Source organism: Patella vulgata, chromosome 1, assembly GCF_932274485.2.
Source record: "Patella vulgata chromosome 1, xgPatVulg1.2, whole genome shotgun sequence".
In the NCBI taxonomy this organism is placed as follows: Eukaryota; Metazoa; Mollusca; class Gastropoda; family Patellidae; genus Patella; species Patella vulgata.
The window spans coordinates 88,999,197-89,018,939 of NC_065879.2; the positions used below are offsets into that span (position 1 = coordinate 88,999,197).

The 19,743-nt window shown below is 39.8% G+C and overlaps 1 protein-coding gene across 1 annotated transcript; it reads right to left on the reverse strand.

Moving 5' to 3' along the window:
• Positions 1-134: 134 nt before the first annotated feature.
• Positions 135-14,637, reverse strand: LOC126813969 (adenosine deaminase). Its single transcript, XM_050539187.2, has 9 exons — positions 14,334-14,637; positions 11,215-11,276; positions 9,645-9,767; positions 8,834-9,090; positions 7,472-7,593; positions 6,617-6,688; positions 5,121-5,290; positions 1,628-1,754; positions 135-293 (listed from the first exon to the last, which is right to left on the reverse strand). The coding sequence occupies exons 1-9, from the start codon at positions 14,373-14,375 to the stop codon at positions 198-200; spliced, it is 1,071 nt and encodes a 356-aa protein (XP_050395144.1). The 5' UTR covers positions 14,376-14,637; the 3' UTR covers positions 135-197.
• Positions 14,638-19,743: the final 5,106 nt, after the last annotated feature.

The window sequence follows — 19,743 nt, forward strand, 5'->3', positions numbered from 1 at the left end:
ATATTAAAAAGATTCAAACACCAAACCTTTACAGACATTGTATAAGCGTATTTAGGTATACTGGGGGGGGGGGCGAGGCCACTGGTGCCGGATATTAAAAAGATTCAATCATTTACATTATATGATTAAAATTTTAATCAAGGAAAATGATTTTCCGAACAGATAAAAATAAAAAACTAGACTAATTTCATTTGACTTTATACTGATTGGTCACCATAAACTTTGGTTAATTCTTCTAACATCGTCTTCTTCTCCTTATCAGTAGAAAAACTTGATCTAGCAGCATTAAATATCTGGGGAAAAATACATAAAATAATATGTCAGGGCTAGTGGGAAACTTGACCTAGCAGCATTAAATATCTAGGGAAAAATATAAATGAAACAGAAATAAAATACTAAGCAGCAAAAGAAACGTCAGGTTGGTATGTTACTCTGAATAGATGCATTGCGTAAAACTTGCCAAATGTTTTTATTGTATATTTGTGACCACATCTCCAACTTTACATGAGCAATAAGGCTCCTTCCCAAACACAGAATTGAAACTAGGAAATGTTTTCAAAAACACAACCTGACTTCTGAGATGGTAATGTGTTCTCCGTGATTTTCATGTAACTCATGCTGCACGTGATGAAATAAATCACTAATGTGTCAACATTTGCTCCATTTAGTAAATCGTTTTCTAGAATGATTTGATTAAAGTGCCTCTCTGATTTTGAAATCGTACAGACGTTTTTTGGGGTTTTATTTTGCTGTTTAGTACACAATAGGGCTGATGGAAAACATGTTCTTGTAGCATACGCCATACAGTGTGCTATGAGGGAAACGTTTGCCCGGCCAGCGGCACCATGGCCTATACTCTTATATCGAATTCCAACTGTCAAGGGATCTTTTACGACTAGACAGCTGTCCTTGTCAGACCGTCCGCCTTACCCCAGTGACAAGGGGAAACCACGTCGGAAAATCCCTATGAACTTTCTCGGTCAATGCAGGGATCGAACACGCAACCTCTAGGCTAGTGGGCCAGCGTCTTACCCACTTAAGTCACCGTAGCTCCCAGACGAGACAATAAGAAGTGTTATAGAATGTTCTAGAAGGAGTGGTCATGCGTTTAAGATAGTAGTATACCTGATCATTTTGACCAATATCTGTAATGTTATTACATTTACATGTAAGAGGCAGAGTATGTACAGTCTTTCTAGAACACTCGAAATAATTTCTCACTTGAGTTCAAAATGTGATCAGGGGCTCAGTAAGTAGGTGGATGGCTCGTTAACCTGTGGTACAGGAATGTGGTCCTGGTAAGGGATAGTGTATAGGTGTTCGAATGGAACAAAAAAAACCACGCCCCTTGTGCACATTGCCGTGCACGTAAAAGATCACACCAACTACACTGACATTGCAAGCAACACACATTAAATGGCTTGATTTAAGGTGGGGTGGAGTGGGGGTGGGGTGGGGTGGGGTGGGGTTTGTGAGCTAGACTTTAGTATGGATACAATCAGTTATACATTAGGTATTTGCTTGATAGCGACGTGTGAAAATCTTGCTGAAACGTTTCAGTATAATAAACCAAGTTATTTTATCCATACTAAGTGTTCTATCAATAGAGGAATCAATTAGTACTTACAGATTGTATAATTTGTTGTCTGGTGAGACCCATCTCCATGGCAACATTATAATCATCTAGTATATTATTATCTAATACATTAGGATCGTCTGTACTGATGGAAAAGTTGACGCCATCTTGAGCAAGCCTACAATTATATAAAGTGCCGTCTCGGAGTAACATAAATGGCGGTCCTGGGAGGCTCACACTAATAGCAAATGGCAGTCCTCAGATATTGGGGCGGGACACACACTAATGACAAATGGCGGCATTGCGGGTGGGGGAGGGGTCTCAAACCAATAGCAAATGGCGGCCCTGCGGGTGGAGGTGGGGGGTCTCATACTAATAGCATTTCAGTATCAAACAGGTGAAGTAACTGGTTAAACATATTCCAAATATGATTTTAACACAGCGACTGTGCCTACGTTGGATACGTAACAACGAAATTAAGGACACCTGCAGATTTCGTCAAGATCACGAGATTGAAATAGGGTTAAGGCACGTGATTGTTGACCATATTGCGGGCTAGGTTACGGGTTAGGGCTATAATTAGGGGTAGAGTTAGCGCTAGCTCTGTTTACGTCTCGTGACCTTGACGAAATCTACAGGTGGCCTTAATATTTAGACCTAGCCGTGCAATGTGTGAGCAGATGAAATGGAGGTCGTTGGAGGCTCAAACGTAAAAGCATCTGTTCTGGGTGGGCGCTATCTTTAAAGGACAATATTAGTGTCCACTCATATTACATAACTGGCGGTTGACCCGGCGTAGCACAGGTATAACCATAAAACGGAAGTAGCATAGCTCGGAAACCGGAAGTGCTATGCCATCCCCAGTACGAGCTACAAACGACGGTCACCCATATTTGAACGGATAGATGTGACAGAACTGATTAAACACAATACAAATATAATTCTAACATAGAGATCATTAGTACGGTTGGTAAGTAACAACATTTTAAAGATTCGAGAAGCGACAAAAAAAAAAAAGAATGGTAACAGAAACGTAGCCTATCTGAGATCTTAACCTCCTCTGAGGAAGCACATCCTATTGTTCTGCCCCTACTGGGCTAATGGATGACGGGCGTACGCCATACGCCATAACATATGGTTACATTTTATTTCAATAATTCGCATGCACGTAGGGGTCATTTAGCAATGGGAGGAAACGGGAGGACACGGAGAAAACCCACGAGGTTGGACAGGCTACCCTACTCCTTATCACTTACAAGCGGGGAATCGAAACCACGCAACTTGACTCAATGAAAGACCTTACGATACACGGCGCAGGCTATAACCATTCGGCCATAATGTATTTTTGACGTCACACACACACATTACGTAGGCTATGATAATAGACAGTTATTAAACCGGCAATGTGCGTTAAATGTACAGGAAATGGACGTTATAGGGATGGTTATTTGTGATAGCTATTTTAAAGACTTTTGTAATTAGTATTATTAACATGGAAATATTCCTGTCTGGTCCAAAATTACTGTTTATATACAGTCAATTGTTGTCGACCTGAGTTAGCTTCCGTTTACAAATTAATAGGGGCGTGTAAAATCATCTTCATGATCATTCTGCACGCACACAAAGATCTGCCCTGAATGGCCGCCATATACAAAAATTAGCATACGATTTTGTAATGCGGTCCTACTCCGTTTCACACCTGTCATACACACAAAGAACAAATAATGGATGCGGAATAAATATTTCTCAAAAATCTCGAAGTATACATAGCGTTTTCGACTAAAACCGTCGAATTAGGACTTTTAATGTCGGTCAACTAGCTAAGTGTCTGTTCTCAACCGGAGCTAATTGTAGACAAACAGTCTAAGTTTAGTATTCTTCACGATGTCTATGTTTGTTTACCTACTCAACGGTAAATTGGATGTCAGCGATAAATTGGATCCAAGTTGAGTCCAACATGGCCGCCGTATATAATCATTATTATTATTATTATTTCTTAAAATATTTTGTTCATAAATTGAAAGGGATTGGGGAATAGACATAGCCCATCTGACCCCTCTCCTCTTTCCTAAACCTAACCTACAAATAGACTTATTAATATGCGGGGCGGCCATTATAGGGCTCAACATGGGTTCAATTTACTTTTTAACTATCTTGATATTCTTCTTTGGATTGGTGGCGCCAACTGATGTGAATAAATGTCCAAATAATACTTTGTATAACATGCAATAGGAAGATTTAGCTCTTGAATAATGCATCTTTCATCAGATTCCAATACAAATTCAAACAGATTATTATTACATTTGCCTAAGTGAGATAGAAATGTAAATTTTGAATGACCATCATTCAAGTTACAACTGGTCGATTTGAGTTATTTTTGCACCAGATAGGGAAAGTTTGGCTTTAAACTTGATTTTTAACCATTATTCCGACATGTTGGAACAACAATAAAATGAGCAGTAATATGAGAGACAGAGAGAGAGAGAGAGAGAGGGAGAGAGGGAGAGAGAGAGAGTATTTCAATAATTCACTTGCGCGTAGGGCCCTTTAGCAGTGCCGGACTGGTGGGCCAAAGGCCCACCTGTCAGGTCATTGACCAAGGCCCACACAGGTACGTACTGAAGGAGCGTCACGAGCGCGCGAACGTCCGAGGGGGGTCTGGGAGGGGGAGGGGGTTCTCCCCCTAGGTAAATTTTGAAAAATGACAACCCCTAACCCATTTTCCAAGCATTTCAGACCAAAGCAGAAGAAGGCAAATTTTTGATTTCCTGATACAATTAGATAACAGAATGACCTAAGAACACTATCATTAGATGAATTTGAGAACTCTCTTCAGTGTCAAAAACAAAAACCTTTTATTCTCCGTGATGAAAATAATGCAAATTATGATATACATACAGTACACGTATTTGACAGTTCTGTTGACGCACATCACAGAATATAGCGAGAATCTTCGAACTCACAGAAGTAAACGAATATCATCATCTGGTAAGTTTTTGGCGATTATTTCGGCGATAATGACTTATGAAGAACTAAGTAGAAGTTAAAAGATGAATTAAACGGTTCTCGGTATAATGAGGTCAAACTCATAAAGTTCTTTACTTGTAGTACACTTCTTTTTTGTGTTGTTTGTCAGTCATTTTTTTCCTATCTTTTCTTTCTCCTGTCCAGTGTCCTGTCCTCTCATTCCTTCTTTTCTTTCCTCCCCCTCTCCTTTCTTTCTCTTTTCTTTTTTCTTTCTCTTTTTTCTTTTTTCTTTATAGGCTTAGGCCCACTTTTTTTTTAATGAGCTTAGACCCACCTGTCACGGACAGGTGGACAGGTGGGCCCAGTCCGGCACCGCATTTTAGCAGTAGGAGGAAACCGGAGGACCCGGAGAAAATCCAGGAGGTTGGACAGGCGACCCTACTCATTGTCACGTACAACAGGGGAATCGAAACCACGCCAGTTGACTCAATGACAGACCTTATGATACAAAGCGGACGCGTTAACCATTCGGCCATCCAGCCCCACCCCACCCAGCAATATTAGATAATTACTATACCTTGTTATAGGATGATTGATTTTGCCATTCGGAGCACCTCCGGTCAGTAAACTGGAAATGGGACAAGTTTCTAGATGAATTCTCTCCCCTATCACTCGGCTGTACAAGTCTGGATTGTTTATACAGCTGTATCCGTGACCAATTCTTTCAGCATGCATATCATCAAGTGCCTAATATGGTAATATAAACATTCAATTAACTGATACCAAGTGCCTTTTATGGTAATATAAACATTCAATAACTGATACCCAATGCCTCATATGGTAATAACTGATACCCAGTGCCTTATATGGGAATATAGACATTTAATTAACTGATATCTAGTGTCTAATATGGTAATATAATTATTCAATAACTGATACCTAATGCCTTATATGGTAATAACTGATACCTCGTGCCTCAGTCAGTTACTGATACCTACTGCCCTATATGGTAATATAAATACCCAATAACTGATACTTGGTGCCTTATATGGTAATAGTAAACATTGTATTAGCTGATTTCTATAGTGACTTATAAGGTAACAGTAAACATTGTAATAGCTGATTTCTATAGTGACTTATAAATAATACCTTCTGCTCCGACGGGGCTAATGGAATGAAATAAAATGAAATGGGGTTTTACATCCTATTGTTCTGCTCGGACTGAGCTAATGAAGACGGGCAGCGGCACTATGGCCTACTCTTATATATCAAATTCCATCTGCCAAGGGATCTTTTACGTGCACATCAATGTATACACGGGACCTTGGTTTTTGATCCCATCCTAACGACTAGACAGCTGCCCTTGTCAGGCCAGGGCTAATGAATATAAGCATTAGCCATTCAGTGTGCTATGAGATGAACTTTGCCCAGACAGCGGCGTATCTGTCTACTCTTCATCAAATTACAACTGCCATGGGATCTTTAATATACAAACCGAGGTGTATACAGGTTTTTTGTCTCTACCGATAAACTAGAGAGTTATCTCCTCCTATCAGTGAGTCACCCGTATGATGCACTCGGCAACCCTCAGCAGATTCCAGTACCCTACATCTAGCCTTGGCTGTATGACGAAATCCACCATTGGAATTACATTCCAGTTCACGGATTAACAACGGCGTTGCCCATGACTACGCCTTTGAAGAATGTTTTATCATACAAATATTTCAAAGATTGAAGCTGTTTTTCTTTCAAGTTTATCCAATTTTCTTCAAACAAGGACAACTTTGCACTAAAAAATATACACATGCTTCGAACGACGCAATTTTGATAACTTATTTTTATACGCGGGAAGTTTTCCTAATAAGTAAACCGGTGCCGCATCGCAATTGTATAGGCGTACACATCACTTATCGTCATACAGCCGAGGCTAGATGTCGAGTAACGGAATCTGCCGAGGTTTGCCGAGTACTGTATGATGGCGGTGAGCAAAATTAAAATCCGCACATCTTAATCCAGCATTAAATCATTTTGTATTCTAAACAGATATCAAAAGAAAACAACCAACATAGTCACCTCGTATATTGTTTCTGCAGGAGTTACTTCCCCTGCATGGGCTGTTCGGTGTATCCCGTTTCTTTCAGCATCCTGTATTCGACCAACAAAACATAATTTCAAAACTTTCAGATTTTGTTTCTATGACGATATATTGAACAAAATAATACATAGATAAATGATCTCGATCAGTTTGCACAATCTTGGTGAAAACATCAATAATAAGGAGAGTTTCCATAGTTACGTTGACACTCTAAATTTAGTGGGCATTAACCCCATACTAAACTTACAGTAACTGTAGCTACCTTTGAAAACAGACACTAAGCTACTTGATCGACATTTTGATTTCAAAATCGACGGTTTTAGTCGAAATCATTAAGTATACTTTGAAAATTTTGACAAGTATTTATTCCCCTTCCAGTTAATAATATTAAAAAGGTTTATACATGCTTTGTGTGTGTAACAGATGTGAATCGGTGTGGAACGTCATTACAAAACAGTATAATAATTGTATAGATATGGCGGCCATTCAGGGCAGAGATCTATTCTCTAGTCTAAATAAAACCGGGATAATCAAGATGGGTATATACCATGCAATGAACTTTTAGAGACATTTTGCCCGGACAGCAACGTTTACGCGTACTTTTCTTCGAATTCCAGCTGCCAACCGCGATCATTCCTCTCATCTGAACGACTAAACACTGTCCCTTGCGAGGACCTCCGTCTTGCACCACTGACAAGTTTAAACCAGACTGGAAAATTCCGAGATATTTTATAGACCCGAGATACCCTGGCTAGTACGCCAGTACCTTATTCGCTGCGCCTTAGCCACCGTCGCTTCCCTTTGTCCATATACGAAAATGAAAGTAAACGTACCAAATAAGCCATGATATGTGGTGAATCTTTACCACATAAATGTTCTGGTCCGGCTACATCAATACCTACAACTCCATCGGATTTAAAATCTCTACATAACTCAGCTACTTCTAATGACCATTCTACAAATAAATATAAAACATACACCACGTGACATTTTATGACCAATAGATATCAATATAAATATAAAGCATAGATCATACACCGTACATAGAAATGAAATGAATTGGGCTAATGAAGACGGACATACACCATACAGTGTTCTATGGGGGAATTGTTGCCGGACAGTGGCGCTACGGCCTACTCTTATATCGAATTCCGTCTGCCAAGGGATCTATTACGTGCACGTCAATGTGTACACAGGACCTCGGTTTTTCGTCCCATCCGAAATGGCTAGACAGCTGTCCTTGTCAGATCCTCCGTCTTGCACCAGTGACAAGGGGAAACCACGGCCTCCAGACTAGCGAGCCAGCGTTTTACTCAGTTAACTATCGTGGCTCCAAACCATAAATAGTTAAAAAACAAAACAAACCAAAACACACAATTCAGATTAGCAATAGACAACGATAAATATAAAAAAAACCATAAAGAGCATAAAGTTGCGTTTCGTTTATCATTTTTCTGATTTTTACACTAAAAACAAAGTTCTATCACCACTGTGTTCTTCAGAGAGTGTTCCGAGTCGCACCCCAAATGGTTGTATCTATTTATATACGTTAAACAATCAGAATCGTTCTCATTATGTTATACTGCTAACATAAAATAGAACCATATGATAGTCCCGAAATGACCTAGTTTATGTCAAGTGGACGTTAAACCCCATTTCTCTCGCTCATTGGTTATAAAATGTCCATATTTCATCATTAGGGAGAGAGGGAGAGAAATGTTTGGGGTTTTTTTATAAATAGTTTTTTATTCAGGTTATCTGAATGGGATTGGTAACAGGTTTATGTAAAACGCCGCTGGGGTTTAACGTCCACTTGACGCAAACTAGGTCAATTCGGGACTAACATATAGTTCAATTTTATTTCAATAATTCGCTTGTGCGTAGGGGTCTTTAGCAGTGGGATGGAACTACACGATCACACTAATTGACGTAATGACAGACCTCATTATATAAAGTGTATACCTTAGCCCCACTCCGCCCCCGTTATCATTTATTTATTTATTTATTTTTTCAAGAGGCATATCAAACATGACAATAGAGATGATAATATAAAGTTACATGATAATAAAGTTTGGATGAGAGAAAAAATAATGATGTCATGGATGACCAGCCTCTTGGGGATAACCCATAAAAACCTGCTTAAATTCAAACTAGGTTTTTTTTCAAATGGGGTCATGTGTCATTCTGTCCATTACCTGGCGTGTCCCTATAGCAACATAAAATACTCTTCACATTGACGTTAAAATCTCTACAACCATTGACTAAAGCCTCGTTTACAGTTGTAACTACATCACGTGGAGAATAACTTCCGGTTTCCAGCGCATAATAAGGTTTAGCGAATGTATTGGCCATTAAATGTGGAGAATAGCGAGTCTCGGCGTATTTAATGTTATATTTAGAACAGGTTTCACAGAACTCATAGGCCATCTGATAAACAGCATCTCTATCACCACTGAAACAATACAAAACAACAATACAAAACGAAACATGTTTATATGGAAAACAATCATTTGTTTGTAGACAAAGACAGCATGACGTTTCTACAAGTTTAGTGTTCGCTTATCATATGAGTTCAAAAACACAACGATGTGTTGCTCAATCGCATGATTGATATGGAAAATAATCACTTGTTTGTACACAACACGACGTTTCCACAAGTTAGTGTTCTCTTATCGAATGAGCTCGGAAACGTCGTGTTGTACGTGTCTAATAATTCTAGAATATGGTAACTTGAGTAATTACGCTAGAACCGACATAAAAGTTCCAGAGTATGTAACTTATGCCACAACTGATATAAAACGTCGCCCAAATAAATCAGTAATTGTTCTTCCATAAGTATGTGTTATAGTTTATTGATATAAAAGTTGTAGAATATGATAACTTGAGCTACAATCGATATAAAAGTTCTTAGAATATGATAACTTACGCTACAATCGATATAAAAGCTCTAGAATATGATAACTTGAGCTACAACTGATATAAAAGTTCTAGAATATGATAACTTACGCTACAATGGGCATAAAAGTTCTAAAGGAGCGTAATAGTCTCTCTAAATCATGTGTTTGTTTCAGCAGTAAATAATCGTGAAGTTCAGCCACAGTTTTTGTTGGTAGTTGAATACCACGTCGCCTAAACATAACATAAAACAACAAATTAGATCAGTTCTCTCTCTCTCTCTCTCTCTCTCTCTCTCTCTCTCTCCACAGCCTTTCATATACTATGTCATCTGATTTTCGATCCTCTCATGTGCTTAGAAAGCTGCATTCAGTCAATGCTCGTTGTATTCAAACAGGTATGCTAGTAGAATATGGACAAGAAACCTAGTATGACGTCATGTCCGTCATCTTTGACGCTGGCTCTCGATCGCTAGCCATGAGGTCTCGGGTTCGCTCCCGCTGTTGTCAGTAGTGCAGGCGAGTGTCTAGTCTTTCGGAAGGGACGAAAAACCGAGGTGTCGTATACAAATAGGTGTGCATGAACTTATTGGCGGTTCAGGGACCCTTTTTGTGAGCTACATTTGGTAGTTGCTTTTATCCGAGTCATCCCTTGGGACGAATCATAGAGTTCGCCCCTATTTCCGATATGGACTGGATCCGTTCTCAAAACATTTCTTTTTACAAACTGGGCAATGGAAGACGGGTATACGCCATACAGTGTGCAATGGGCGACACTATGGCCGACACTTATATCGAATTCCAATTGCCAAGAGATATTTTACGTGCACGCCAAGGTATACACGGGACCTTGGCTTTCCATCCCATCTGAACGGCTAGACAGCTGTCCGTGTCAGAACCTCCGTTCTGCATCACTGACAAGGGGAAACCACGCCGGAAAATCCCGATGAACTTTCTCCGCCAATGCAGGGATCGAACACATGACCTCCAGGCTAGCGAACAAGCGTTTTACCCACTTAATAGCCACCGTGGCTCCCACAGAATTTTGAAACGGTTGCATTAAATTGTTATATTTTGTCATTACATAGGTATTTATTATTAGTATTTATTCTAAATATTTGTTAGACATGCGATATAAATAAGTACTACTATGAATATGTCTTAGGTCAAACAGTGATAGTTCATGGCCTGATGCTCTAACATATGCGCTTTAGATCATAAGAACTGTTAATAAGTCAACTTTATGTCGGATCTCTAAATGTCCTATTATTTTGAGCGGACGTCAAACCCCAATACTCTCTCCGCTAACTACAGGAGGACCACGCAAACTAAACCCATAAGACAAACATGCGGACATGTTAGCTCCAGTTGTATGTAATAGTAAGCATAGGAGGACCACATCACACATAAACTAAACCCATATGACAAACCTGCGGACATGTTAGCTCCAATTGCATGTAATTCTAACTACAGAAGGACCATGCAAACTAAACCCATAAGACATGTTAGCTGAAGTTGTATGTACTAAGACAAACCCGCGGGCATGTTAACCCCAGTTGTATGTAATAATAAGCACAGGATCACACACAATCTAAACCCATACGACAAAATTGTGGACATGCCACACAATCTACACATATATTACAAGCAAATAAGCAAAATATTGAAGAAGAGTACATTACTTTGCTGTTTCAAATATGGTCTGTGGTCGTATTGTACCATCAAGATGAACATGCAGCTCAACCTGTCAAAATAATACATTATTTGATATTAACATATGGTAATTTTACCATCAAGAATTTTACCATCAAGGATTGTTTTATATTAACATGTGGTAATTTTACTATCAATGATTATTTATATTAACGTGTGGTAATTTTACCATCAAGGATTATGTATATTAACATGTGGTAATTTTACCATCAAGGATTATTTATATCAACAAGTGGTAATTTTATTTATATTAACATGTGGTAATTTTACCACCAAGGATTATTTATATCAACATGTGATAATTTTACCATCAAGGGCTATTTTATATTAACATGTGGTAATTATACCATCAAGGATTATTTATATTAACATGAGGTAATTTTACCACCAAGGATTATTTATATTAACATGTGGTAATTTTACCATCAACATAAACATGCTGCTAAACCTGTTGATATTATATGAGAAACAAAATGAAATGGAGTTAATGTTATACTGATGTGCTCCGGCGGAGTTAATGAAGAAGGACATACGCGATACAGTGACGTTTTGCCCGGATGGATATACGTGATATGGTCTACTCTTACATCGAATTCCAACTGCCAAGGGGTCTTTTACGCGCACGCCAATGTCAATGTGTACACGTGACTATGCGTTTTCCATTGCCAGTCCCTATGTCCTACACATATTATCTGAGACTAACATGCGGTAATATAATATAGCTCAGCTGCCTATAAGATACATTATACCACCACATACTGTAGCCCATCTGCCGATTAAAGCTGCATTATATGACTGCATAATGTAGTGCAGCAATCTCAACATAGAACAAACAGGAAAAGTATTAAACACAGGCTAAATCTAGGGCAATACGATATTCTCGATATAGTCATTTATCGCGATATGGTATTTTCAGACCCAACTACGATATCATGTGGCCAAAAATCGTCAATATAGTGGTTTATCGAATATCATAAAAATAGATAATAAATACACTATACAGCAGTGGAAATTAGCCGACGGCAATGAATAAACTATAATAAAACTAATGTTTTGAGAATTGTTAAATGTTGAAAACACCTGCACAGTGTCCGCAGCCGTTTTTCACTGCATCGTGTATGCGTTACTTTTACTTTGTTTTTAGTCCACAATAAATTGTCAGTTGTTACTACATGTAAAGCTTAGGCCTACTAAACGCCTGAAATTTCCCACTACCGCGGCTAATTACCAGGCTATAAATAGGTTGTCATATTTTTAAAAAACGAATATTTTTAGAAAACTCTACAAAACTTTATTTCTGAAAGCAAGAAAAAAACGACCTATAAATAGATTACTGTCACTGTTAGGCCACAAATACCACAGCCAATCGAATGCTTGAATGGAAGATAGTCCAGATCATTTAGTATTTGTTAAACTGTTTGAACTTATAATACAAGACTTGAATTGAAGACCACACCTACGAATTTTCTTATACAAGGTCACAAGCAGACGCTTTTTAAACATCAGCGGTTGTATTTAATTTTTATTCAAAAAGGATGTTGTTTTGTTCATTTTAATAAATCTATATTATAAAAAAAGCAAAGTTTCAAGTGTATGAATAAAGCAATTCTTACCCACAATTCTTACTCACACTGTAGTCAGCTTTAACGAATTTATATTTAATTTATTTAATAGGAAAGTGACATTATTATTAAATATCGCGATATTTAACTATATCGTTGAAAAAAATGTCAATATCGATATCATCCCTTTTTGCAATATCGTACAGCCCTAGCTAAATCACAATAAGATAAAATGAAATGAAATGGGGTATAAGATCCTACTGTTCTTATTCGACTGGGCTAATGAAGACGGGCATACACCATACAGTGTGCTATGAGAGAAATTTTGCCAGGGCAGCGGCGCTACGACCTACTCTTATATCGAATTCCAACTGCCAATGGATCTTTCACGTGCACACCTTTTTGTACACAGAACTTCGATTTTTGGTCCCATCCGAACGATTAAACAGCTGTCCCTGTCAGGCCCTCCATCCTGCATCACTGACAAGGGGAAATCACACGGAAAATCTGGATGAATTTTCTCGGCCAACACTGGGACCTCCAGACTAGCGAGCCAGCGTCTTACTCACTTAGTCACCGTGCCCCCACCCCCAATAAGATAATAAAACATTGTCTAGTTATTCGGATGGGAGGAAAGACGAAGATCTACACGTTCACGTGCGCGCCTTTAACCGAAACCTGGAGATTTGGAATTTAACAGGCGAAAATGTCCTTTTCTAACCAAAATATAACAGCATTAAGATATTCATATTTATAACCGTGTGTCAGTATCATTAACAGTTAAAAAAGCATCCAAAGTCGATCCAATGTGCAAACGATCCTTCACTGTCACCGGCACCTGTAATGTTCGTACTTTAGCTGGTGGTGGACATACGTCAACAATACAAAACTTTTGAAACACAAATCGAAAATAGTCGATAATCATAATGATATCTAATAAGTTTCCCTATACAATCTTGCCACTTGGCAGATCCACACAAGGCCACAAAGTATTTTCTTTCAAAGCCAGGCTTTCAGATTATTTATCCAGAGGCACGTTCGTGCATAGGGTCGCTAAATAGGCCCCGATGGAAAGTGCCCATCGTGAGTAGCCCTGTTGACGTGGAAATATTAAAGCCTATTTCCTTTGGCTATTGTCAGTAATATCACCTAGTGGGGGGTCGGTCGCTAAGCTCGACAACAACAGGAAGTTTTGAATCTATTCGACAATCAAGGTACTTAGAGAGAGAGAGAGAGAGAGAGAGAGAGAGAGAGGTGGGGTTTAACGTCTACTCGACAAAACTAGGTCATTTCGGGACTAACACATGGTTCAGTTTTATTTGGCTTGCGCGTAGGGGTCTTTATCAGTGGGAGGAAACCGGAGGACCCGGAGAAAACCCACGAGGTTGGACAGACGACCCTACTCCTTGTCACGTACAACCGGGGATTCGAAACCACGCCAGTTGACTCAATGACAGACCTTATGATACAGCACGCACGTGCTACCCCCCCCCCCCTCCCCAAGGTACTTATAAATCATAGCTTACCTTATAAGGAAAGTCATCATCTCCTGTAAATTTCTTGAACATTTTACCACCCTGTCTCAAAATGTGGGCTAACTGGAAACGAAAGAGTCGTGTTGATCTAGGATACGATTACACTGTATGACATAATATTTAAGTTGCTAATCGTACGCTATCTTTCGGTGTGAATCTGAAAGAACAGTTATATAGATTCCAAATATTTGTCTAATTGACGGGTAATGGTCTACACCATAACACAATATCTTTGTTGCTAATCAGTGATTGCCTACTCGGGAGACGTCGGTCTATAATAGTAATATATGTTATTGAGTGAGCGGGAAGTAGGTCTCAATGTTTTGCTTTACTTAAGGCACGTTAACACTGTGTCAATATTTTGACAGTGTATCGTGACGGTTCTCAACTGGTCCGATTTGTTGAATAAGAAATACAATGAAAAGAAATGGGGTTTAATGTCCTACTATTCTGCCTGGGCTAATGAAGACGGGCATATGCTATACAGTGTGCTATGAGGAAATTTTGCTCAGGCAACAGCATTATGGCGTACACTTATATCGAATTCCAACTGCAAAGATATCAATATAAATATAAAGCATAGGTCATACACCGTACATAGAAATGAAATGAATTGGGCTAATGAAGACGGACATACGCCATACAGTGTGCGATGGGGGAATTGTTGCCGAACAGCGGCGCTACGGCCTACTCTTATATCGAATTCCAACTGCCAAGGGATATTTTACGTGCATGTCTATGTAAAATAAAAACACGGCAAGTCATAGACGGCATACAACCATAGACACAGACCAGTCATAGACACATAGAATGACTCAAACTAAACTAAATAAAGAAAAACACAGCTATGAACTTATCAGTAGACACCAGTGAATACTCAATTGGGATCACGTGGTTTTTCACATTTTCTTAGTGTGCCGTTAAAAATTTCGCGGCTAAGTTAGGAAGATCTCGCGGCACACTGGTTGAGAATCACTGCACTAGACCACTAGATACCCCCTCCACATACTCACCGAGACAAGTTAAAAATTTCGCGGCTAAGTTAGGAAGATCTCGCGGCACACTGGTTGAGAATCACTGCACTAGACCACTAGATACCCCCTCCACATACTCACCGAGACAAGTTTAAATTCAATTCACTGACCGACTGACAATCGATGGTGTAGACAGCTTTATAGCTTAGAAACGGGCATTTATATATTCAACAGGATATCAATATATGGCGTGTCTGTAGTCACTCCTATAGTCGTGTGATTCGTGGTAATACATTAGATAATATAATAGACAAATAGGCCACTGTGACATGACGCGCGTGACTTTAATAAATAGGGAATTCCTCTAATTGCCACGCTAGAGTTATGTCCCTTTCATTGAGAGAAAATGAATGAATAAATGGTGTAACGTTCATACGATGAAAGGCGGACGCCATGCAGCGTTCTTTAAGGGTAATTTTGAGTAGATAGCAACTGCATTCCAACTCATTCACTCGCACTCGATTTCGCATGCACCCAACCACACACCCCACAACACCAGTACTAAGTGGGTCAGATAATCTCTTCGGTGCAGTGTAACTGTAAGTGGGAGAAATTGGAGTAGGCCAACTCAAACACAAAAAACAAAAATAGGAAGGTGACCCTACTCATTGTCACGTGAAGGTCAGTGGTGCAGGAAGGAGGGCCTGACAAGGACAGCTACCTAATGATTCGGATGGTACGAAAACCCGAAGGCTTGTGTACACATTGAGTGGACGTTAACGATCCCCTGGCAGTAGGCCATAGCGCCGCTGTCCGGGCAAAATTTCCCTCATACTTGTCATAGCTCACTGTGTGGCGTATACCCGTCTTCGTTAGCCCAGTTGGAACAGATCAGTTTGACGTTAAACCACATTTCATTTCATTTCACGTAGGCGGCCAACTAACAATTCATAGAACCAAGAGCTGTATATATCTAAGCCCTGTGACTCTCCAGTCCACCGACCAACTAACTCGATTGCTAATGCTGGAAATATTGTATTTAAAGAATAAGAAAAAAGCAAATAGGCCTACTCCCAAAACAAAACAAATCAAGGCCTAGTTCAGTAGTTGTTTACATGTCGTCATGACAACGCCAAACGACGAATGTGTTAAACAGCCATACTAACGACTTCAAAGGCCGATCATACTACGTATAATGCAAATAATTGCTAAAACCAAAATAAATAACGTTGATTTAACCGAACAACATGGGCCTATAGAAAAGCAAACAAAATCGAGTTGTAAACATTTGATTGTCAGAGCAGTTACCTCCCCTTAAATTTGGCTTCGAACATCCAGACTATGTCTATCGCCGAGACGTATAATTTTAAAAGTAAATTAAAGCGCGTGGGAAATGGAAGGTTAACGATTGTGTTAAATGATTAACAAAAAGTGCACGTTAGGTTCCATAAATGCCACTAAATGAGTATGCGATGATCATTATTTGGAAGCATTCAGCAAACCCCGGACCCCGGCAGACTCCGGTACCCTATATCTAACGTCGGCTGTCTGCCGTATTCCAACATTGGGACTACTTTCAAGTTCTGGGATAAAAATGAAGACACCCGTGAAAAGTGTTGTATATTGCTTGTTATGTACTTCTCGGATGTACTTCTCAAGCCCATTGCTTGACTAAGTTCAAAAACTCTACACACTCTTCGAACGACGCCAGTTTGAGAACTTCTTTCTAAAAGCGGCAAGTTTTCCAAATAAGTAAACCAGTAGTAGCATCACAATTGTGGAGTAGCTACATATCACTTACCGTCATACGACCGAGGTTAGATGTAGGGTACCGAGGTTTGCCGAGTGTATTTGTATAGGTGTAGCTACATATCACGTACCGTCATACGACCGAGGTTAGATGTAGGGTATCGAGGTTTGCCGAGTGTATTTGGAAGAGATGACGTCGAAGAGAGAGAGAGAGAGAGAGAGAGAGAGACATATGGTTTAACGTCCACTCGACACAAGCCAGGTCATTTCGGGACTAACATATGGTTTAATTTATTTCCATAATTCGCTTGCGTGTAGGGGTCTTTAGCAGTGGGAGGAAACCGGAGGACCCGGAGAAAACCCACGAAGTTGGACAGGCGAGTGGGCGACCCTACTCCTTGTCACGTACAACCGGGGATTCGAAACCACGCCAGTTGACTCAATGACAGACTTTATGATACAACACGCACGTGCTAACCATTCAGCCATCCAACCCCCCCAGAAGGCGTTGGAGATTGCTCCTTTAAAATTTCGAGCGGTATTATTTTAATTTTGTCATTTTATATCGTCACTCCCTCACTTTTACTTTACTTCCATAGATTATATGATGATCATTATTTTAAATAGACTGGCAAAGGGAAGACAGTGCCTTTAAAATTTTGTGCATCACATTTTGGATTCAGTCCTTTTATGTGTTGACTCCCTGACTTTCAGTTTAAATATATAGAAAATACAATGAGCTGGGGTTGTCACCTATCCAACCTCGTGCGTTTTCTTCGCGTCGCCCGGTTTCCTCCAACTGCTAAAGACACATACGCGCAAGCGAATTATTGAAATAAAATTGAACCATATATTAGTCCCAAAATGACACTCCCTCTCTCTCTAGAATATTATACCTCTCTCTCTCTCTCTCTCTCTCTCTCTGTATTTGGTAACACGTGATCACAGATTCTAATCTCTCTATCATATTATGAATAAAGTGTATGTAAAATAGGTCACATATCTTACTATAAATAGATTAGATTGCTGCTGTACAATCTACCATTGAGAAAGTTTTTACTATGATTATATTATATCTATACGACTGTCGTGTACAATACACAGAGAGAGAGAGAGAGAGAGAGAGAGAGAGGTCCACTCGACACCAAGTACCAACTAGGTCATTTCGGGACTAACACATGGTTCAGTTTTATTTCAATAATTCGCTTGCGCGTAGGGAGTCTTTAGCAATATGAGGAAACCGGAGGCCCCGGAGAAAACCCACGAAGTTGTACAGGCGACCCTACTCTTTGTCACTTACAACCAGGGAATCGAAACCACGCCAGTTGACTCAATGACAGACCTTGTAATACAGCTTGCACGTGCTAAACATTCGATCATCCAATCCACCTAGCATACAATGCAGCATTGAGAATGATATTTAACACATGTAAATGAAATGAAATTTGGGTTAACCGAGGTCTCGTGTACATATTGGCGTGCACGTAAAATATCCATTGGCAGTTGGAATTCGATATAAGAGTAGGACTCTCGTATCCTTCCGCCTCAAAATCACCAAAAACTGGCAGAGAGAGAGAGAGTAAAATAGGTGAATAGAATTTGTCTATGAAATGAAATGTTCTGCTCCGACTGAGCTAATGAAGACGGGCATACGCCATATAGTGTGCTATGAGGGAAATGTTGCCTATTCCAACTGCCAAGGGATCTTTTACGTGCACGCCAATGTATACACGGGACCTATTTTTTTTTTGTTCCATTAGAACGACTAGACAGCTGTTCTTGGCCGACTCTACATCCTGCACCAAGTCGGAAAATCTCGATGAACTATCTTGGCCAATGCAGGGATCGAACACCCGACCTCCAGGCTAGCGATCCAGCGTCTTACCCACTTAGCCACCGTGGCTCCACAATCACTGAGAGGGGTGACATCGGTGCAGTTTAATGAGCTAGCGATACTTATTTGCATCTGCAAATTAAATTCTAAAGTATTTTTTTTAAGCATTAGAAAAATAAAGGTTTTGAAGTATATGTAGGTAAACCATATTTCCTATTTAGTGTAAATTGGTATGTAAAATGAGTAAAAGGCACCATTCTGCCCGTACCAGTAACGTCTTATGTAAACAATGCATGCGCCATTGAGCCAGTGGTTGATGCCGCGTGATGTGACGTCATATGTTGAAAGCAGTCATCTTTTACGGAGTTATTAGAAGACTTTCGTATAGTTTTAATTGGATCATAATTTGTGTAGAGTGGCGTGGTGTCGATCACACACTTGGAAGTAATACGAAGTAGGGTCGCCTGGTTAACTTCGTGGCTTTTCTCTGGGTTCTCCGGTTCCACTGCTAGTCTCTCTCTACCCTCTCCCTCCCTCCCCCTCCCCGTCCCCGTCCCCCCTCCCCCTCCCCCCTCTCTTTTCACCGCTTTCTCTCTCCCTTTCTCGATAGAGCATGATCGTCTGCCTACTTCCGTGGGTTTTTTCCAGGACCTTCAGTATCTTCTTAACACCAAAGATATTGGTACACATGCGCATTATTTAAAAAAGATATAACATTTAAACTGCTATATATTCTTTTAAATTTACGCCGATGTGTATATTCGGGGTTTTCGTCCCATCCAAACGACTAGACGTTGCTCATTAACAGATCCCCCGTCATGCACCACTGACATGTGAGAAATGG

Coding starts and splice junctions, on each gene's coding strand:
- LOC126813969 (XM_050539187.2), bottom strand. CDS start 14,375: ATGTTCAAGAAATTTACAGGAGATGATGACTTTCCTTATAAG. Junction 7,594..8,833: donor TTGCTATAGGGACACGCCAG/GTAATGGACAGA, acceptor ATTTATTTGTAG/AATGGTCATTAGAAGTAGCT. Junction 5,291..6,616: donor CTGCAGAAACAATATACGAG/GTGACTATGTTG, acceptor TTACCATATTAG/GCACTTGATGATATGCATGC.